The 23,785-nt window shown below is 38.1% G+C and overlaps 1 protein-coding gene across 6 annotated transcripts in view; it reads right to left on the bottom strand.

The window, feature by feature from the left end:
- Nucleotides 1-303: 303 nt before the first annotated feature.
- Nucleotides 304-23,785, bottom strand: part of QKI (QKI, KH domain containing RNA binding) — a 177,775-nt gene continuing 154,293 nt past the window's right edge. The window contains exons 6-8 of one of the 6 annotated variants that reach the window (XM_084827979.1): nt 15,285-15,581; nt 11,505-11,579; nt 304-6,869 (exon numbers count right to left, since the gene is read on the bottom strand). In XM_084827979.1, coding sequence (XP_084684105.1) covers nt 6,853-6,869; nt 11,505-11,579; nt 15,285-15,581 — 389 coding nt within the window. In that variant the 3' untranslated portion in view covers nt 304-6,852. Of the gene's footprint in view, nt 6,870-7,386; nt 12,335-15,284; nt 15,582-23,785 lie in introns of those variants that run through there. The other 5 variants (XM_084827980.1, XM_084827981.1, XR_014786751.1 and 2 more) reach the window with 5 other exon arrangements.

The following is a 23,785-nucleotide window of genomic DNA, read 5'->3' as shown; positions in this document are numbered from 1 at the left end:
CTTTTGTTTAGTTTGATTAATACTTTGACACTGACTTTTCAATGATATATATACACATTTCTGTTCTTTTAATTCTGACATATGCTGTTCAACAAATATCTTACCATGAGAGTGGATTAAGTGACCAGATTATCAAAATCTGGAATCTCTTACGGTGCTAAAATCATTAATGACAGTTAAAGAGTGCAAAATGTACATTCTTTATTCTGCCATACATTGAGATACAGAATAAACTTTGATTTTCAAAATATAGAAGTAATGGCAGCCCTGCAAGCTGTCAGTTGGCTTTCGAGGATAAAGCACATGTAACTTTTCCAGTTTTTATTGCACATTATTTACAGGCGTGGTGTTTTTTTTTATTTACATGTGTTTGGGCAACATCCATTTTTCCTAATACACATTGTGTTGCACAAACAAAAACTTAAATGATTCAAACATTTTCTCACAATACAGCTCAAAAGGATATTTTTATACCTTTAAAAATCCTTCTCTAAACATCAGTTTCCCGGAAGCAAATCTTTGTCCTGGGAGAGTACTTTCTCCTGACGCAATTAGTAGTCAACCACCAACAGAACTGGTATCAAGAAGTGAATACTGCAAGTAAACCACCTGCTTCTCCTCAAATACCCACTTTCAAGGCAGGGTTTTTACACTGCCAGTAAGTGAACTTGCAGTGTAAAAAGAACCACGAGCACCATTGCTTTGTAACCAGTTTGATTCAACATTGATTATCACATAAAACATTTCATTGGCAATTGTGTTCACTTTATATATAAAGATAGGAATCCCAAGTACAACACAGAATTTGTACTCCAGGAATGTTTTAAAATTATGGATCTATCTTTACGCAATATGCTATGTCAGAAGCCTGTGTCAACATATACATATTTTGAGTTGCATCTATTATTGTGGACATTGGATGGCTGTCCACTTTCCATTGGCATTTCCTATAGAAATTAATTCAGTGCCCTCCCACCCCAGACTGAAAGCTGTCAACTTCAAATGGAGGTCTAAAGTTAAAATAAAGGGTGTGTGTGTGTGTGTGTGAAAGAGTGGCTACCAGTTCACTTAAAGATCTTGTGTTGGAAACCACCTACTTAATCCAAGTACATTAGCTGCACAATAATAAATTCCACTTTAATTGGCAACTTCGTAGCCCAAGTACCATTTTTAGCTTCTACACACTTTATAACATGACCCCAAACATGCTTACTCAGAAATCAGCTCCACCAAGGTCAGTGGGACTTATTATTTTAGAAGCATGCTAAACATTACAGGCTGGATCCAACATATGTTCAGTGGAGTTCGACTAGTGCTGGAGGAACGGTGGTGATTTTCCGATTCCCCCTGCAGCCCCTAGTGCCACTTCCCCACACTGTTCCAGCAGGTTGGGAGATCCTCTGAAAAAGCATGGGAGGTGGTGCTGGGGGCTGCAGGGGAGAATCAGAGAAAATCACTGGTCCAACCCCTTCCTCCAGCAAGAAGCCTCCACTGAATTGTAGTTTCCTAAATGAATAGGAGTCCTATTGTTTATGGAGTGGCAAATCTGGAACCAACCTTATATCTTGATACCTTGATCAGTTCCTCCTTTCCAGTTGCATATTATAATTGTTTTTCTGCAAAGTGAGAACAATTCTTTATCACATCATGTATGTTTCCCCACTGCCTATTTACACGGCAGAACTCTTATAGCTGGGAGAATAGCCATAACCGCTCCCTACCTTAGAGGAAAAGTCATGGTTCTCCTTCTAAAATGAATAGGTTTTTATTACAAGGTAAGCTAGTGGCAAAAATGTGACAAAACATTGCAATCCTATGTAGGTCAACTCAGAAGTTGAATCAATGGAGCTTGCTCCCAAGTAACTGGATATAGGATTGCAGTTTAAGTCCTCAGGAAAAATTAAATACATTAATAACGTGTCATCTCATGAAACCATATGGATGGGATCCCAACTGCTACATGGGAAGCTACATGGGTACAGCGCCATGAAAAGTCCAAGGTCAGGAGGGCCTTCCCAAGTGGCATTCCATTAGGTACAAGCATCTGCTTCTAGGATGAAATATGCCTCTTTCTCCATGAGCAAGAAAAGTGCTCTCTGTCTATTCACTGCAGGACCTTAGTTTCTTGCTCTGTGTCAAGAAAAGAAGCAGCAGCACTATATTTAAAAAAGCATACCTCATTGTCTACATTCTACAAATTTTAATAAATCCTCGTTGTGATTTCAAATAAATGTGTACACATCCATGGACTTTAGACCTTATGAAAATTTTAACATTGGTCAACCCTCAAAGCATAATGATTATAGTTTTACTTGCAATACTGAAGTGGATCATGAATTGCAAATTATAAAATTCTTTTAATGCTGCTTGTGAGCAAAGTTTAGTATGGCACATTGATAATCACAAATACTGGGCATTATCTCTGAAACTCCTCTGGATTTCAATAATTCGTACTTTACTATATTATTCATAGTTGGTAAATGATCCTTGTGTATGTTCTAAATGTATTAATTTGCCCTAACCCACTCTCTTCTAATAGATTATGAATTTTACATTGGTGTTATGTTGCATATACATGAAGTATAAAGCTTCAAATATATATTTTAATGGGATGAAAGACTGCCTAACTCATATGCTGTTGTCTCCACCATTTTTTTTCCTTTTTAAAGAAACATAATGGCCTTACATCAATTTAAAACCTCAACTGTTATTATGGTTCTAAGTTATCTAATATATATTTAATGGAAAGGAGCAATTTTAAACAAATGCTATTCCTCATTAATAAGATAGCTCTCCCAGAAGTGTATAAAGTAGTCGTACTTTGGAAAAAGATGAACAGGCTATAGAACCCATGTTTCAAAAAGTAAAAGTTGATTTCGAGTAAAAGTTGATTAGACACCTCTAAACCTGTGTTGCTACAGTCATCCATAGGGATAAGCATATCAGGTGATTTTAGACAACTTCTTGAAAATGGCTGCTACCGTGTTATGTACTTCTTGCAGTTATTACAAAATGACCTATTTATAAAGTTTTGTACTGTCCTGAGCTATGTGGTATTCAAGCACCACAGTAGATAAAAAAAGAAGCCCACAATCCTAGAAGTAGTTAAGCTACAATGTTCTAACTGTTTATTGTAAAACAGTCTACTTGAAATCAGTGCAATTACCTGAGAGTTATGCAGTCTGAAGACTGCAACTTAAGGATCACAATGAAAGCAATTTAGAGTTATGTACCAGTGAGAGAGGTGACTTCTACTAGGTTAATGATGAGATATGTCTTGCTTCAGATACATTCAGAAGCATATACAATACAGGAGGAGTTACATATTGAGATGCTAAACTGTTTTAATCAGTGTTTCAAATTACACTGAATTTGTGTAACCTCAAAATGGCTCAACAAAGAATCAAACTGGTTTCTCTGGGCACCTTACGTGATCTACCATAGACTGGTATCTTTGCCCTTTTGCTGTGAGCTGACAGTGGATTATTTCAGAGAAGGAAAGTGTGGAATTAGTAATGCAGATGCTGAAAGGCAAGTGGCAAGACTCTAAGAAGAATGCCTCCAATAGCTACTTGTTCCCAACTCTACTGGCACCTACCCACAAGGTAAGAGGCCAGAATGACCAAAGCCAATTTAACAGTAGTGTGCAGAATGTCAGCCAAACAAACAACATAAAACAAGTCACGTTGTGTTATCTGTGGTCACGTTCTTCAGGGTTAGTCCAAGAACTCAAGACTTTACATTCTTCTGTCTTTCCTTGTTTATTTTAATTAAACATGTAATTGTTAATAAACTGACATAGTCCAGAGTTAGTAGGTTGGTATTATAACATTTATTAAAATAATGCTATGGGTTAATAGAAACAGCAAAGAACCAAAGAATTAAAATGCAAGCTATGTAAAAACCCAACTAAAACCCAAATATGTCTAATGTATTCAATCCAGTAGCTAACTAAAAGCCCAAGAAAGACAACACTCCCAATATAATAATAAAGTACTGCAAAACAATTGGCAATTTTCAGTTATCAAAATTGTGGGTTTTGCATTTTTGTATCCTTTTCTCAATCAGGAAAAAAATTCTTCTGAATGTTATATAACATACATATAAAACAAGATAGAAAAATACATTATAAACTTGTAACAATGGCTGTAAATACATTATCTTACATGTTTCTCATAGGCAATAGGTTGGTTATGGTACATACATAGCATCAAACTAAGATAAAGGAATAGACAAATACATGTCATCTGTACGGTTACATACAAGCGACACTCCCATATACCCACTCTAAAAAAAAATTACATAATACTGTCAGAAAAGAAGACTTAAACTACATATTTTAATAAAGAAAAATTCAATAAAGAATGATAATACTGAGAACCAAGGCATTCAGAGATTTCAAAAGTCATGCTTTAAGTTGATCCAAAATGTTGTCAACTAAGTCTTCAAACTTTTTTCAGAACAAACATTACTTTTACAAGTCACACTTCTCCCAAGAAGAGACCTTTGATCAGCATCTAAAAATGTCCAGGTTTATCACAGTTGAGATGAAACTGGATCAAATACTGGTAATGTTTTAGCAATTCTCTCTCCAAAGTGTTTTGAGTGTCGCAAGTTTATTCAACCAAACAAAAATCAAAATGGCACAGCATATACTGAAAGTCAAACCAAAAACCCTATGTGTAACAGGAAGACAAAGCCAGTGGCAGGATAAAAGAAAAGCTAGCTGAGTACAAAAAGATGAATGTTTATTGCATAGTAAATAAACTGATACTTGTTTCCAGGTGAGACATAATGTTGACAAAGTCACCATGCAGGCGCTTAAAAAATAAGCCCTCTTACCTAACTTACTATTGACCTTTAATTTGGAAGCTGTGAAGGTTTTAAGGAGAATAAGTTGACACAATGGAGGGGGTAAGTTATCACCTGATCTTTGCCAAATCTGGTTCAAAGCCATGAGCATATTGCTACTTGCTTATCATTTTTACACTTCACCTTTGTGTGTAAAGTGTTTAATACCACTAGCCCAGCTATGTAAAGTCTTTTTTCCCTCAAACTGAAGCATAGCTGGACTTTCAAGATAGTTAACTAATACCTTATCTGTTCCAGTGAAGCGCAACCAGCAGTTAACATTCATCAAGTAGGAGTTTGATGAGAATTATGTACTGTATACTCTATTTGGCGTTGTAGATGAAACACAAAAACCTAAAACATGCTCAAAGATAGGCTGTCTGAATGTTCAGTTCAGTCATGGACAAAATTATCCTGTAGCAAGTTCAAGTTCTATTATAGTTTCAAATAGAGACAATACAACCTATCCCTAAAAAGGGGGGGGGGGAGATAAACACTTGCTACTATATAAATATTGAAATATTGTAATCTGATACTTTGATTTAGAATGAGACTGCATCTTAGAACCCTTTGGTTTAAGGCTAAGCAAGTACTATAAAAATATATTGTCTACAATTGAAGAGGGAACATGTTACAAAAATATGCGGTTGGCTGTTGGTGGAACAACTCTATTTCACAGTTTAGGATCTGGCAAAGTTGCATCATGCTATGGCAAAAAACAGGCAATTTAAATGGTCAACTCATTTGTCTTTCCTCACAGCTTCTTTTCACATACTGGGCGACTGAGTGGCATGCATTAACTTGCTGTCTGAGGGAGGAGCTGATTATACGAGACATCTGACTAAATGACCATGAAGAAAATAAGGCACTTTCTTTTCTTTATACTTATTCCAATACTTAAAAAATAAAAAAGAAAGACAAAAAGGCTCTTTTGGTCTTTTGTTTCTCGACAACCACCAGAAAAAATCATTTAATGAAATAAAGGGTTTCTTTGTTCTTTTTTCTTTTTTTATAACACTTGAAAGTATAAAATGCTACATTTCCAAAAATATATATTTTTTCTGCACCAGCACCCTTGTATAGTAAAAGTATCTACTTTTTCAATTTGTTTCAATGCACTACACTTTATCTACAATTTCATTACATGTATACAGCAAATAGGCAAGCATGGCTTTTACATCCTTATGAATTTTCTCTATACAGGGAAGTTTAAAAAAATATTTGAACAGTTTGCCCAGTAATGTGACACATAATGCATGTACCTTGTACTCATGTAATCTTTTAAGGAAACTGATGTATAGTAAAAGAAATTGTATCTCAGGTTTAGCTTCAATAGTGTTGCTGTTTTGTTTATGCATTGATGTAGTTCAAAAATCCAGTAACCTATTTTTCATGGCACTTTTTTTTTCTTAAAAACACCCAATTTGGCAGGTAATATAAAAAAGGCTGCATCTTCTACCCTTTGAGGGCATTGGTAGTGACTACACTGCATGTCAAATTTTGAATACTTTTAAGAATCCCTTCACCAATGACATCCCTGACCAAAGGTTCATGCATGATGCATCATCACACAGTACATTCAAAGAGAGCTTTGACTTCTTTATGAGAAGAAAAAGATTCCTAGAAGTCTCACAGTAACTGCCTCTGTCATCAGGGAGTTAAAGGACATCTGCCTCCATCTCTTAAGTGAGGCCCTTCTTACCATTTGTTTAGGGTGGGACACTAAAAGATGATCAGTGCGGAGGGATGAATTGGACCTTATTGCTTTACTACTATTCAGTGCAGGTTCTAGAACCACTTTCACCCAAACAGGGAAAAAAAGCTGAATTGGAGGACAACGAATTCTTTGTCTTTTTGTTAGATGGTAAGACGAACGGACAAGTGCCTCAGCTCGCTGCACTGAAGACAGGCAAGCAAAGGCGATTACCAGTTAACTGATCAGCAGGCAGGCATGGTCAGGTCATCATTGGGTGAAGAGTTCAGAGGTCAGAAGGTCATAGGTTAGTTGCCGGTGGCGGCTGGGTGGTTAGAAACAAAAAACAAAACAAAAAAGAAAGAAAGATAGAGAAGAGATTAGTTTCAGCTAGTGACAGCTTAATGACAACATGAAAACTAATCACAACTAATAAAAACAAGCATGTTTAATTCTGACATACTGCTCGACACCATCTACAGAATGCAATAAAAATCATGACAGCCTTGTATCATGATTTGAACATATGAAGGAGAAGCCCACTCCCACAAAACCGGTTAACGAGGAAAAATAGAAATAAATAAAATATAACAACTAATGGTTAGTAGCAGTCAATGAAAGAAAATTAAAAAAAAAACAATGAATAGTTTTTGGAACTTGGTAAAAGAATTTAGAACAGTCAGTGCACCATATCAGTATCTGACTGCTATTAAGCATTAGTATTCTCCCATGTGCAAGCATCAAAGCAACTAGTTATGATGAATGTGATTATTAATAACTGATTGTTAAAAGAAATGAATCTAAGGAATTTGATCTGTCATGAACAATTTGGTTTCACAAACTATGGGCCAAACAAGTTTATTTTTGTTCAATAAATTTTATTGCTTTTCAATGATTCTATTTACAAACAACACTGAGTTTCTTGGCTTCATGATACAAAGCAATACTAAATTGAAGTCTAGAAGTGTAGGCATCATCATGGGAACCAGGAAAAGGCCAAATGTTCTAGCCAGCGTTTTCCTGCTGAAAATGCTATTTTACATATATAGGACACTAAGAAAATGCACTTGTATGTAAACACTGTAAAAGTCCTGCCATTTAAAATTCTATACTTAAAATGCTCTAGTTACATCAAAAATAGAGGAAATCTAATTGATACTAATAAGGCATTTTTAAAACTACAAACAGCTCTTTTTTCAAAGCTAATACTCTGCAAATACAATAAAATCTGACATTTCATATACATTCCTGCTTTATATTTTTATATTTTAAAAGAAGCCACCTGTAAATACTATTTTCTTTTCCAAAACACACACACAAAAATTACAGTAAAACATAAAAAAGTTCTCAAGTGGAAAGTTATCATTCCCAATGTTCTTGAGCTGTTCCTTCTTTAATGACTCTCTCACATTCTCCTTCAACAACTTGGTCCACTTTACAGTAGTACAAATTTTAAGACTCATTCAACAGCTTTATCATCTCTAATAAATTCTGAGGTTTGATAAGAATATTTGTACTGTTGCCATTGACTAAAGCAGAGGAGATGGAAGTGAGAAAGGTATTCAGTGCAAAGTCAGTTTTGTGCCATTTCTTAAATGAAATTCAGTAGGTGCAACGTTCACAGATAGCACACTTTTAAATGACCTACATCATGGATTGGATTTACATTGTTTCTATGGCCTATTATTTAGGCTACAGATCATGAACACTAAACATTACTGCTGTAACTTAAATGAGATCACATGTTCCCTGATTTAATTATTTTATTTTTTAAATGCTGGAAAATGGGGTTTAAGTTAAAAATGTTGTAAAAATCAAAAAATCAAACAAAAACAACTTAAAATAAAAAATAAATATTTAATGTGGCACCATCTTGCCACTTTAAAATGTTTACTAGATATCCGGAATCTTAAAGCATTCTTGGTACTTATTACAATTTTGATTAAAACGGTATTACAATTTTTATATATAAATTATGTGACGATTGGCTTTGAGGAAAAAAAACCACATTCTGTTACGGTCTTAGCATTGCTATTTCATGTGGTATGTAAAATCAATGCAAGCTATCTTAAGATACCAGTACACCTGTGATACATCCTCTGCCAAGTCCCTGACCTTCTACAGTACACACAGGTTTGTCAACTGTGCAACACCATGTACAGTTTATTACAATTAGATCAGTCAGTCTCTCTGTTACATGAATCAAATTCAGTTTTATATTATTTATATAGCGGGGCTTTAACCTTAGTAGAAATTCATTAAGTATTGCTAAACTCTTCAATTCTAAACTCAGAGAATGGATACTGACATATAGGGGGGCTCTTGCTTTAAATGCAATGCTTATATATAAGCCAACATTAAGAATAAAAGCTTGCTTAATGAGAGAATACAATTGTAGAATACAGTAGTTTGGAAAACAATTTAACCATAGACCCAATGAATTCACATTTTACCTCTAGTTAACCGCTCATAGCTTTTCCTTATGAAAAGAAAGCAGTTCGGTTTACTGACATTGTATTTTAACTAACATCAATACTGGACAACTAATTAAAACTTGTGTACATCTATTGCAGGTGTAAATAGGAAGTGTCCATTAATTTTAGCATAACAGGAGTTTTCAGAAAGTAAAACTTATTTTGGGTTAAAAGTTGGCTGCACACCAGGACTTAAATAAAACCTGAATCAAACACCAAGAGATATGCATAAGAATCTTAACAAAGAGAGAAACAGATGTAGCATTCTGATCTACTGCAATACAATTTACTATTCAAAAGCAACACACAAAGGCTATTTTAGAGTTTTATGAAATCTGAAATTCTCCACTACGTTCACTAATTACAAATATTTTTGAATCACATAGCACCATTAGCACAAACTGGCAATCACTGGAGGAGAAAAGATTAAGAAGGTCACCATATGATATACAATGGTGACTATTAATTGAGAAGGCACTTTATTTATTTATTTATTTATTTCATTTCATTTCTATACCGCCCAATAACCGAAGCTCTCTGGGCGGTTCACAAAAACCACCTTTTTGTGAACTTTGGGACCACCTTATACTAAAAACAATTGCAAATGCAACATGTACTCAAAAGATTACTGTGAGTAAACCATAAACCTTGATGCTACAACCATAAATTATTTGAAGCAAAAATCTGACCAAACAAGTCTGCAAAATATTTTCTGAAGCTTGCCAACTAAAGATAGAGACCAAAGTAGGTCCAAGTTTCTATTATTATCCAGCTGTCAACACATTCCAGTTCCAAGAACCAACAACAAGAAGAGTCTGTGGCCCAGTTAGGATAATACTCTCTACTACCTTCTTCTCTATCAGCTGTCCTGCTTCTGGCATCTCTAGACATAGACATATGGGCATAACTCCCAAAATATGGGAAGCAAGTGATCTGGACCTACTTGCACTGTTTTTTTGCATTCAAATATTACACTCACATATGTTCCATCAAGGAAGGTGGAGGAGGGAAAGCACGATCTTGCTCCCTCAGCATTTGTAGGGAGTAGGTAGGGGAAACTATTGTTCAAAAGTGAGTGAACATTCATGACTGCGATTTCAACTTAAGTAGTGCTTTTTCAAGGAAATAGTTGCGAGACAGACAGACAGAGAGACAGAGGCAGAGAGGGAGGGATTACAGAGTGGCATTTTAGAAGTGCTCCAGAATCTACCTTTGTGAAGTGAATCGGAATGCTTCTAATACTGACCTCCTTTGGTGTGAGCCCAAGAATTGGTTAAAAGTACAGAAAGGGCTCTGAAGTGGCATATAGCATTCCAAGTCTTGCATTAGGATAAAATATCCATTCTCTGAATTTACTTTAGTACAACACACGAAACCTAAAGAAAAATCTTGTGCTCCTGAGCGCTACAATTTGGCACTCCATTATGATTCGTATTTCAGAGCTGTACAATACAACTTGATCCTCACAGTACCCTTGTGAGGTAGGAGAGGAGCATTCATATGGAAGCAGATGGTATAGTGATTTCCCAAATCCACAAACCAAATAAATACTTCATCTGGCATAAATGCTCCTAAGCACACAGCCACACTATTTCCAGTAGTGTGCTCAATGTCAATAAACCGAGAGTTCACTTTTCACAAGAAATGTTAAACCATTCAAGGGCCCAAGAGTTCACAAGCATTGTAAATTACATTTCATGTAGAGGAGAAAATGAAGATTTCTTTTCCATTTAATAGCCAAGCCAAACTAGGTCTAAAAACAGTTGACTTTGCTAACCAGAACATCAAAATTGCAACAAGTTCAGGAAATGAATTTTAGCTGCAAATAATAAACCTAAAAATTCATGTTTGACAGGAGAAGCTAAAAAAAAGCAGTCTTTACTAACAAAAACCTAGACAGCTTTTCATACAGCATTTTACTGTTCTTTGCTAAATTTAGAAGAGAACCTTCTTTAGAGAAGAAAATTTAAAGAAATCTGATCAAATTATAATACAGTGACACAAATGGTTTATCAGCAGAGAGGAATCTAAATCTTCAGCTTTCTCCTGAAATACACAGAAAGCATTTACTTCTATCTCATTAAGTGCCGATCCATTCATTTTATTTTGCAACACCAATCTGATATCTCAAATTAATAAAGAATCGCATGGGAGGATCAACTATTAATGCAACACTAAGACTTGAGTCCTGCTTGAATTAAATCATACATAGTGCTTACAAAGCGAACAAGTTATAGCATTTTATACTGAATACACTGAAGTTTATATATATTTTTATATATATATATTTATATCTCATTTAGATGGGAAGGGTACAGTAGTTTACAATTTTAAACCTCTGGAAAAAAAAATTACTACCACTTCAATTTAATGTAAAACATCAATAGAATGGTCAAAATAGTATTTGGTTAACCAGCTGTGGTGTTGCAAATTTCATGTGCACTCAAAGCATTTCTTACAAGCAAGAACTGCAGAACTAAACTAACCTCTGTCTGCGGTCACAATCCTTTGGTAAGGATGGACACGCATATCGTGCCTTCGAACTTTAGTAGCCACCGCACCTAGTTAAATTGCAATTACCAAGACAGTTAGAAAACATTTGAAAAAACATTAACAGCAGGCTTATCAAAATGGATTTTAAAAGATCACTTTCTAAAAAAAATCATTTAAAGAAAGCAACAAGTTAAGGCACAGTAGTTTCAAATTTTAACCTTAATATATGGAGTATATCTGTGCAGATTAATATTGCATTTATTTTAAACATCTGGGCCTTAACCTGCATTATCCATTCATTTACAAACTCAATTACAGTATTTCATGAAATCTATTAGACCCAAACACATTTGAGCTTTACTATTCACATATTCACTGAAGTGCCTTCCTTGCAGCAGGACTATCTTAAATAATGCCATTTTAATACTGAAGGTTCTTTGCTAATCTTAAAACTGCTTCCAGTTTTTAACCATTTAAAAAAGTTTTAAAGCAATTCCTCAAGCCTACAGACTGTGGTTTAAAACTAAGTCAATAACTGTGAACTGCAATGAATTAGGTGATTAGTAAAGCAAATAGTACAGAATACATAGCAGTCAGTATACTACCGTACACTCATAAATCACAGCTAGTTTGTCATAGCACAGGCTACACCAAATTAATAGCATTTTTATTTCTATGTGCAAAAAAGTGCAAGTAAGTCACTGACTGCTAGGCTACATTTTTTCAAGGCTGCTGAAAACTAAGCATTTGTTAAAGTCAGCTCTGATGAGGGTTCAGTTAAGACCATTCTTGAATTCTTAGCCTTTCGTTGGGAAAGCCATACCTAAAGATAAAAGGAAGGGAATTAAAAATTAGTCAACTAAGATTTGATGCTATTGTCAATCTTCCCTTACATTATCACACATTTTTCCTAAATCAGTCTTCTGGGAACTTTATACCATCCTAATATTTCACTGAGTAAAACTGGTAATCACATGCGTTATCTGTTATGTGCCCCTCAAATCAATGGGGCTTTCTTCCATAAGAATGTATTTTAACACCGTGGCATTTTACATCTAATAGCACATAGGCTAATTAGCACTAGGTATATCTGCTACAATCCAGCAGCAACCAGTGTTTCTCATTTGCTTCAGTGTTGTGGTTGGTTTTGCACACATGCTTTCCCATAGCAAACATGGCCCTGACTCTGATATTATAGCCAAAAAAAGAAATCTATGCTCACCACACCAGCAGCAATGTTGCATGCACTGAATCACCTACAAGTTTTAGATTTGGCTGTTTATTCTGAATTTCATTGCTTAGGTGCAGATCTTGAAGTTAGTACTTCCACACAATTCCAGAAGTTAATTTCAATTAGCATATATGGGGGAGGGGCTCAGCTAGAAGTAATTAACTACAATACTAATACTGTATACACTAATATATTAATTTTCTCTTATTGTAAGCAGCCTTGGACGCCTAATGTAACAGCTATTTAGGATGGGGTATTATCAGTACCTAAGGAAATGCTACATTTACAGTATGTTATGCATGACTTGCAGTTGTATACAGCAGTGCAAGTGAAGTCATGTGAAGAGATGTGCTACTGGTGACCGAAGGTGTACCTAGACTAGTAATAACCTTCCTGAATTGACTATCTGCATCCTGAAAAAAAAAAGCTTGCAAAAGCAGAGGAAATATGGGATAGCAAGAAAAAAATATTGTACCAGTGACTCAAAAGTACAATGCTGTAGTTGTCATTAATTTAAATCAAAGGCTATTCAAGATAAGAAATGTGTTGTGAAGAGCTGTAGTAAAATCAGTTCTATAAAAGCAGTACAGAACAATGAGAGCAAAAGCAAAAACGAGAGTGCTGAATGTTTCTTTTGACCAACAGGAAAATATGAGCTAATGTACACATATGAGATCTACTATTCTGCAACTGTGCACTGCATTTATTTATTTCAACAGGATGTTCAATAGTTACCCAGCGTTCATTTTGAACTATGTGCATGAACCAGCCAAAGTATAAAGTTCCACTGATTTCAACAGGAGATATAACTGCAATCTTATACATGTCTACCCAAAAGTAAATCCCAGAGAATTCAATGAGACGAACACTCAGGTAAATAGGTATGGGATTACAACCTAAATCTCTCAATTTGAAATGAATGGGACTTAAATGTGCTTCGTCTGGGCTGTGTTGTGGCCTTTGACATTGGTAACTATTGCTCAGCCAAGTTTAAAAACAGAAGGGTGATAAATCAACAACATAATATAATAACAAGGTCATATGCACTTCACACAAAAAATAGGCAGGAAAATTATTCAAAACTGTGAAAAGAACAAACACTACACTGCAATGCCCACATTGATAACTTTTTATAAGTGTTGTGATATTCTAGCCTTTATGCAGAAAGTCAACAGACCAAAGTATTACAAATGACAGGCATTCCAATCTCTGTAAAAAGAAAAGGTGCCAGCAATGTTTCAAATCGTAACATCCTTTATTTTACGCTGTCACCTAACTTTATCTATTGTAATTACTTTAAAACTGAAAGCACACTTCACTGATGGTCAAAAAGATATATATTTTCCCTCAGTCAGCCCCAAGAACAACAGGGCAAGTTACCCTCCTTTCAACTGTGGCCAGTTACTACTGCCTTGTGATGTCCCACCCTCCTCTGTGCCACTCTGTGAGGGTTCATAGATGAGATTGTGCTTTTTCAGCCAATGATAATACTTCTGGTATTCACCTGCATTTATGGGGGACACCATGTGCTGTCCGAGAATTCCAGAACAACCTTATGCCCTCTTTCAGGATATCATTGCACACATATATGCAGAGAGGGGATGAATCAATGATGTACAGGTCCTTCCCCTCTGAATGACATGGAATGGTGGATATACTTAACATGATGGATTAGTTTTTTCATTGCACACTAGTGTGTCCCGTTATACAGTTTAGGACTGATTCCAGTATTCTCACCCACCGATTTCTATTACATGTATAAAGGTTGCATATTATTCTATCTGATGTCATCTTAAAAATCCGAAAAGCAAAGCGAGCTGGTGGACCGCAAATGGGTGCCAAGGAAAAAAGTATCAAGTTGCCCATGTGTTCTGATAATATCTTCATCAGGGGCAACAACTGCAAACTCTTCTATAGCAAAAAGATTCTTCCGAAGAACTTAGGTTAATACAATGGGCTAGTTCATATGTAATGGTAAATCATGGGTTACCAAACCCAAGATTTTCCATGCACAAGCAGGAGTCAGTGAGCGCATTGCCTCCCACTTCTACTTTTAATCAACAACCTGCAATCGGCTGGGTCATAGGTTGTTGATCATGACGTGCCAACCTGGAGCTCTGGGTTGTTTATGGGCTAAACAACCCAGCAGGTAACCCAAAAACATACCATGGGTTACATGCTGGGTTTAGCCCCTAAACATCCAGTGCTCCAGGTTCGCATATCACACTCACAACCTACGACCTGGCCAATTGTAGGTTGCTGATTAAAAGTGCAAGTGAGGAGTGCAGGCACCAAACTCACTCACTCCCGCTTGTGGATCGCAAATCATAAGTTAATTAACCTACATTTTGCTGTTCCACGTGAGCCAAGTCGTGATGTGAACATTTCCTTATACTACATGTATATTATTTTTAAGACAAAAGGCCAAAACACATAATTCCCAATGCAATCTTAAAAGAAATGCGTAAGTCACACAACAGTAAGTTATGAAACACACCACCTGACCAACTGATGTTCAATTAATTATCTGGGAGAAACTTACCTAATACACCACTGGGTTCAATAGGATACTCAAGAATTGATGTAGCAGGTGCCAGTGTGTAGGGATACTCATATGGTGTGTAAATTAAACCAGCTTCAGGTCCTGGGGGAACTATTGCAGCAGTTGGGTGAGGAGTTCCATTTGGCATGACAGCGGTCTGTATTTGTCTGATCAAAGGCATTATGGTAGGGCCAGCTGGCGTAGGGGTACGCAGAGCAGCTGGTGGGAGAACAGGCGCAGGCCCTGTGATAATCCTTGGAGCCTGGGCTGTTGCTGCAAGAGAAAAGGCAAGGGCTGCTACAGTAAGCAAAGAAATTTAGAAGGAAGTATGGAGACAGCAGTGCAAAACATGGAAAGATGGGAAAAGTAGAAAAGTAGGAAAGAAGAAAAATAAAAGGAAATCATTAGTACATGCATTGATCACATAGTGCCAAAGCACACCATTCAAAAGCAAACAGCTTTCCATTTCCCAGTGTGATTAAGAATGAACATGCAAAATAAAAGCCAATTTAAAATGGTAGAGTAGATTTCTAAAACAGGTTACACAGCACAAAAGCTCAATTTAGACCACATATTTTTTCATTACCTATGCCTTCAAGACTGCATGAGACTGAGAGGCATGCAGGAAACAAAGAAAATACTGTTGTAATTGCATACGGAATATTAAAAACAGTGAGATTGTACAGATCCACAGAAATTCAGTGAAACTTCGATATCATACAGTATAACATGTTTCTACTGCAACTCATTATATAAACATTCTATTTAGTATGCAAACATCAAAATTTGTTTATATAACTTTATCCATTTTCAGGATCACTGGGGGTACTACAGGTGGTGACAAAAATAGGTATAGAAAACTTGATTATGCATGTATAAGTTCCACCAACTTTCCTCCCTCTCTGGTATGGTTAGAAAATATTTCTGTAACTATTTTTCTGAAAGACAGTTTATCTTTATGTAGACTAGAAAAATAGTATTTTAACAATGAGCAGAATTAAGATGCGCAAAAGCGTTAGTACATAATGCTGGCACTGCTTTCAAAATCACCTATCACTTAGCTGTCACTTCCTAGGGTTTAAGCCAGTTTTATTGACTCATCAAAACAGAGTGAAGGGCAACTTACTAAATACCTTAAAACATATTTAGGCTGCAACTCACAAGCTATTTTGTGGGGAGCAACAGCATTTAGTTTTTGAAGCTTAATATAGTAGTATAAATATATTATTAAAGGGATAGACTAATCAATACGGAACAGGCTATGATTCAAGACTGTCAGTGAATGCATCCTCATTTCTTAACATCTGTTGCCAGATGCTAGGATCAAGGGGAATGATGGATCATTTTCCCTGTCTTGCTTACATTCCAACACATGCAAGTAGACCCCATTATCAAGTAGAAGATAAACGTTAAATATGCCAAATAATGTTTACATACAGACTTGACATAAGAATGAACTGTGAATCAAGAGCAACATGATTACTTCTGGTGCAAAACATTGGGTTGGATCCAGAGTAATGAATGCATAACATAGTTGCTGGAAGCAGATTCCCCCCCCCTCCTCCCCACAGCAGCCCCCCCCCAATGCTACACAGAGAGGACTCTACTGAATGGGGTGGGTTGAGAGAGATGGGGGAGGTCCAGCCTTTGACAAACCCACTCCCCGGCAGAACAAGAGTGAGAAAGTTTCAGTGATCTTGATGAGCCAGGATGCTCAGGGAGAGAGGTTGCACAACAGCAGCTAAATTAGAATTCCACAAAAAACTTTTTTTATGGAAGGTTTTTTTGGGAGGTTGGGGGAATCTGTTCCCTAGTTCTGAATGGCATCAACAACAGTTTCCTCCCTCCCACGATTCAATTTTCGAGAATCTGCAGATCTGGTTTGTGGACTTGGGGCCGGGGGGTGGGGGGAGACTGGCCACACTGTTTCCACACACACTCTCTCTCTCTGGTGCTGCTCAGTACTGTGTTTTAGTTACTCTTCATCTCCATGTGCAAAGCTGTTTCCCCCATGCAGTGTTATTTGCTCTTCTACCCTGTCCCTCAGCACTCCCCCTGGAACTCAGCATGCAATGGCTAAAGAACCTTTGCTGCCCCAACCTCCAACTCTAACCCTAAGAATTTATTCCCCTCAAATAACCCCAGTCAACAAGTTCCTAACACTTCATTCCAATTTCAGATAGATTTAAGAACACAAAGTTTTGCACTGTGAATTAATTGATTGGATGGGAGACAACCGGGTGCAATTTCAATTCTCCCTTTTACTTCGGCATCCCTTCCTCAGCTTCCTTTCTTCATTCCACCTCAGCCCCATCTGCAACTAGCTTCTCTCACTCATTTCCCCTCCACATCAGAGGGGGGGGGGGAGAGAGAGAGAGAGAGAGACAGAAGACTAACTACCTTTGTTTTCTCCTTTTGTAAGAAGCAAAACAACACCAAAAAGACTGGGTAATGAAGGGGAGCTACTGCAAGGAGGGAAGAAAAATCTAGAATAGATTTCTTTAATAGAGAGAGAAAAGCTGTCTCTTAGCCTTTTTAAATCTGGTTTTGAAAACAACGTTGCTCTGGATTATGGGGAACAATGTCTCCTGCACTATTAGCCATTCTCCTTAGTTCTGTGGAAGAGAATTGTATATTGTGTAGAAAGGGAAAGCACGTGTTCAGATACACCTTTACTGGGTGTCTCTGAACACGTGCTTGGGAAGGTTTTTTGCTACTAAGTCCAGAGAAAATTTGTGGGCCCCTGGGGAGGTCCCTGAAAATCTGGCAAAGGCATCTTCTAGAAGTGGGATCTCCACCTTTGGAAAGTGCCTCCACAGTTCCCCAGCCCTCTGCCTAGCATTTCTGGGAGGTTGGGATGGGGCTGCCTTAGGGAGGAAGGGATGAGGAAGTCTGCTTTTGCTGGCCTTGCTTTACAAATGGAACTCTAGATCCAACCCAGTGTTATGCACAAAAAATAACCACACTGATCTTGATTTAGCTTTTGTTCTTGTGTCAGGTCTAACTAGGGTGGACCCTTAAAAATCGATTCAGGTTGCACATAGCGAACACGTATAATTTACACATGCAAGTCAGTAGAGTCTGGTTGGTAAAGAAAATAGTTTTTTCCTTCATTTGGACAAAATTTTTACAAAGCACTTCAATCACTATACCTATCTACACTGGTATAGTCCATTGAAGTTACTGAGGCCTGAGCAAGTATAAAATGACTGTGAGTAGAGTTGCAATAACCCAGTTTCCCAAAGCCAGACACCATAATTTAACTGTTATGCATTGTTTGCTAATTATGCAAAGCAAGCACATCCATTGGGTGGCGTCTGCCAATTGCTTTGTATTTGCTCCTGGCATATATCACAAAAGTTGGGGAAGGAGTAATGGACAAATACCGACTATTTGCTCATGTCATCCTGAGAGCGCAGCAAAGTATATTTAGGAGAGATGTGGTAAGTTACACTGTTCTACTGTCACTGGTTCTCCTGCCCTGTTAATACATGGTTCTGTACCTGCTCCTCAGTTATGCGACTGTAGAAATTCCAAGTATGAGGAAGAAGCTCCTTGCTTCTCTCTCAGATCTTGAACCTTAGTATTAGGGCACAATTCTCAAAGCAAGCCCTTTTCTCCTTAAGCTGTTTAACTTTGGTGGTGGTCAGAAGAGGTAATGGCCTCAAGCAGGATATTTAGGCTACAATCCTATGAAAGCTTACTTAGGAGTAAGTCATTGATTTTAACATTAACAGCAAACCATTCACCTTGATTTTAGGTTTTTAAATGAGCCAAGTTCCTTTTTCTAACTCCACTTAGCATAACACAGCCACAAGCTCATTAGTACTTCCTTTTCCTCAGTTGTCTGCATTCCAGATCACAAAACAAAAAAACAGTAACAAAGCAAACTCAACAGACAAGTTTCACTGTTGGCTCCATATCCCAATAATTCCTCCTCCTATCATGTGCAATACATCTTACAAATACCAGCAACAGCAATTCAAAGAGAAACACATATGGAAAAGAGCATGCCTCTTATATCACAAAGACTTTAAAGCCCCTTTGGTCATATTCTTCTGTGTGGACCACAATTTAAAAGGATCTGTACATGTCAACGAATATCAGAATGTGAGATATTGAAATGCAGCTGAACCATCTGGACAAGGATGAAGAAGCCTCGCCCACTGGACTTATTTCTTGCAGAAAATAGTGATTCCGAACTACCTAGCCTAGTTCATCAAGTATGGATGTTGTGTTCCACCAGATGAGAAACCAGTGTCCATATATTCAAATATTCAGAACATCAGCCTTTCACAGGACAATATAACCTGACCATATACACTGTACGGAGAAGGTGATCTGAGCTACCAACCTTCTTTCTGACAAGGCACCTCTGTCCATCAGTTGCTTGCCTGTAGAAATTTAGCATGATTTAAAGATCTTCAGACATGAAGATAACGAGAAAAGCTTCACTATTGTATTTTTACATGTCACACTCACAACTGTTAAAGGGAAAGGAGTCCTACCTCTAGAGCAGGGGGTCCTAATGCAGCACCTGCAAGTACCTCTAATGGTGCCTGCAAAGGGGTCCCTAACGTGCTGTCTGTGGGCATCCAAAAATGTTGTTTCTCCTGTTTGTTTTTTTTACATACATACATGAATTTGTATGAAATGCATACAACTTTCTAGCAATTATACATAGGCTTCAACAAAACCAGACCAAATATCCAAATAAGTATCCATTTGAAGGTAGTGTCTATATGCCACCCATTCAAATACTGAAAGCGTTGTAAGGTCCTCAATCCATTGCAATATAGGAGACTAGTGTTTATCCTTCCAATGTTGCAATATCAGTCTGTTAGCTGTCAAAAGGGTGCAGAGAATCCATTTACACTGACCATTTGTTAATTTTAATGAAACAGGTAAATAATTTAAAAGCACATGTCCATCAGTGAATATTAAAGACTGTTCCAGTACAAAATTTATTTATGTAATAACCCCCCACCCCCCAAGAAGCAACTGCTGGACATTGCCAAAACATAAATTTAAAAGAAACATTAGCTGTATTGCACCACCAGCAATTAGCTGAATTATACAATACCTTATTAAAGAGATGATGCAATGTCCAATAGGCACAAAACAACAAATTTTGCTCAATAAGACGCAGCCTAAGATCCATAGATGTGAAAGATAGATGCCAAAATGGCAATCCACTGATTAGGCATTTTGTGGTGGTGCCCACAGAAGTTTCTCAAATTCCCAAATGTGCCCATGGATCCAAAAAGGTTAGGGACTCCTGCTCTAGAGGACATTTCCATGACATGCCGCAAAATCCTTCTACACTTGACAACAGTTTCCTATTGTTCTTCTTGAAGGTGTGAGAGATCAGAAACTTGCCCTTGAAAGACAGAGCATGCCTCATCAGGGTGGTCAGTAGAACCATGTCAAGCTGACTGCTTGGTCTGGATCAGAAAGGTACGTTGAAATCAGGCCAAGTTTTGGGACACAGCAGGCAGAAGAATAAGGCAATGTTGGTGGTCAAGACTATTCACAAATCCATTTCTGATGTCAGAGATTAAGGAATTTGTTGCCTATGTTTTTCCTGGCTGGAGTCTAATGCATGAAAATGATGCTCTGAGACATTAGACAACCTTCAAATAACTCCTGCTGTCTGGGTTCACACGACATGGCAAGCCAGGAGCCTGTGGGCACCAAGCAAAAATGGTGCCCAGAATGATGCAACACACCCATGGGTAAATTAAGCCACGGTGGGCTGTTGTGTCATACAAACCAGGTTGGAATGTCTGAGGAAACAGCTGGAAGCTGCAATTCTGATGGAGACAGGACTTCCTTGGTGTCATTTAACGAGCCAGTTGATCGGGTCTTAATGAGGCCTGGCTAAATTTATTGAGAGCTAGGTACAATTGTCAACAGAAACTTGTAAAAGGTATATATGACTAGCTAGCTGTTTACCATAGAACTCAGGAGGCCCTTTCTTTAGAAGAAATGCCATTCTCTCCTGCTAGGACGACCCACCCCAGTTGCACGATTGATCTTGGTATGGTTAGCAACAACAGTAGAGGATCTTCTGCATTAGACACACTGTGTGAAAAAAGGAGAGGAATATGAGCAAGTTAGCCACTGCGATGGTGTGTGTGAGTGTGGGTGCGCGCACACATGTGTGCATGCCCTCTAAGTTAGAGCAAGCTAGAGAGGAGGCACTATGCCAGTCCTGCACAGATCCCTTTACTATAAAATTCTACACCTGCATCAATTTTAAATAATTTGATTTTTTTAAGGATGCCACCCAGCCAGAATTGACTCCCTGGACCAGAATTATATTTTTGATGCCATGGAGGTGGCCGGAAACTTTACGAAGATACAGAAGATACAGAAAGATATCTGTGGTGAAGGTGGGACTGATGTCATAACTAAGGAAAGTGGTTAATGCCTCTTTGTGGGAGGGGGTTGTTCCCTCTTGCTTAAAAAAGGCAAGGATAAGAAACCTTCCCTTGACCCAGAAAGTCACCTTCCCTTAAGCCAGGAGATCTGCCTAACTATACACCAGTCTCAAATGTACCATTCTTGGCTAAGCTGATCAAGAAGACGGTGGTGTTGCAACTCAAGATACATCTGGATGAAACTGATTATCTGGACCCATTTCAATCAAAATTTCAGCCAGGATATGGGGCTAAAACTGCTCTGATCGCCTTGGAGGATGACCTATGCCAGGAACTGGATGGGGAGAGTACAACCCTATTTGTTCTCCTGGTTCTCCCACCAGCATTTAATGCCATCAACTATGATCTCCTTCTGGACCTCCTAGCAGGGCTGGATCATGGGAGTGCTGTTTAGTAATGGTTCCAGTCAAACCATATCCAGAAGGTGGTGCCTGGAGATTAGTGTTAAACTCCAAAGCCATTGGCCTATGGTGTCCCACAGGATTATATCTTGTTCCCCATGTTATTTAATATTTACATGAAACCGCTGGGAGAGGTCATTCAGAGCTTTGAGGTAAGGTGCCAACAATATGCTGATGACAGCCAGTTCTATTGCTCTTTGTTACCTAATACCAAGGAAGCAGTCACGATCCTTGAATGTTGCCTGGGTTTGATAATGGGTTGGATGAGGGTGATCAAGCTGAGGTTAAATCCAGACACGACACAGTTGTTGTTAGTCAGTAGAAAGCTTGACTCGGGGACTGGTATTCAACCTGTTACTCTCCCCCAAACAATCAGATCCGTAGTTTGGGAGTGCTCCTTGACTCTACGCTATCCCTGGATCTTCAAGTGGCAGGGGTGGCAAGGAGTGCATTTGCACAATTACGCTTGGTGCACCAGCTGCGACCCTTCCCAGATTAGTCTGATTTGGCAACAGTTATCCATGCCTTGGTTACATCACATTAAGACTATTGCTTTATGTGGGGCTATCCTGAAGAGTGTCTGCAAGCTTCAACTGGTGCAAAATGTGGCAGGTAAACTGCTAACTGGTGCATGGTATTGGGACCATATTCGACCGCTCTTCAAAGACCTGCACCAGTTTCAATTGCTTTCTGGGCAAAATTGCTTTTGGGGTATTAGGTTTAACATTTAAAGCCCTAAATGGCTTAGGGCACAATCTTATGGGCGCTAGACAGCTGCTAGATGGCCACAGGACTGGTCAGTTCCTGGAGAACCACCTCCCCCCCACCCCTTCCCCTGTGGCCTCGTGACACTTCCTATGTGTCATCCTGCCTCCCCACCCCGTGCACTGATCTCCCGCAGTTAGAAGCCAAAATCAGCTGTCTAGCTGCTAATGCAGGGCAGCTGGAGTGTGGAGGAGACAATCCCCTCCATGCTCCTCCTGCTGCGCATTGGATAGGTGGTTGCCTCAGAGTTCAGAGGCAGCTGCCTTTCTGCACAGGACTGCTCATTCAGGATCTGGCTATCTAAGGGAATGCCCCCCCTCCCCCAAAAAACCTGCCCGGGTATTAAGATCTGCAGGAGAGGCCCTTTTGAGGGCATCATTACACACAGAAGCCTGTTTGTCGAGCCTGCATAAAAGGGCTTTCTTCTGTGTTGCCCCCAAACGATGGAATGTGCTGCCTCAGAAACTATGATTATCTCCTACGCTCTTGACTTTAGAAAGGGTGCAGACACATCTTCCTAATTTTGCCTTTTAAAAGATGTAGTTTTAACCCTTTTAATGTTCTTGATTTTATTATTTTAAGGTTTTATTGTTTTAAATTGTTGTACACCGCTTTGATGGCTATTAGCTGATAAGGCAGTACATAAATGTTAATAACAAATAAATAATATGAAGTTGCCTATTGAATTAGATTGCTGGTCCATCTAGCCTTGTATTTTCCATTTTTAAAGTCAAGTCAGGTCTGACTCCAAAGTCTTAGTCCAGCCTTTAAATAAGCGCACAAAAGTTAGTAACTTGCAGCATTTTTACTAGAATGCTTTAAGGGGGACTGGCACAAGAGGGATAAAGCGCTCGTAAAAATGTAAGAAGAGCCATGCTGGATCAGACCAAGG

The sequence above is a fragment of the Heloderma suspectum genome, chromosome 1 (genome assembly GCF_057233095.1).
Source record: "Heloderma suspectum isolate Gila_16-S chromosome 1, 16-S_ref, whole genome shotgun sequence".
NCBI classification, from domain to species: Eukaryota; Metazoa; Chordata; class Lepidosauria; order Squamata; family Helodermatidae; genus Heloderma; species Heloderma suspectum.
Note: the sequence above shows the minus strand (reverse complement) of the source record. Positions and strands in the feature narration are given on the sequence as shown.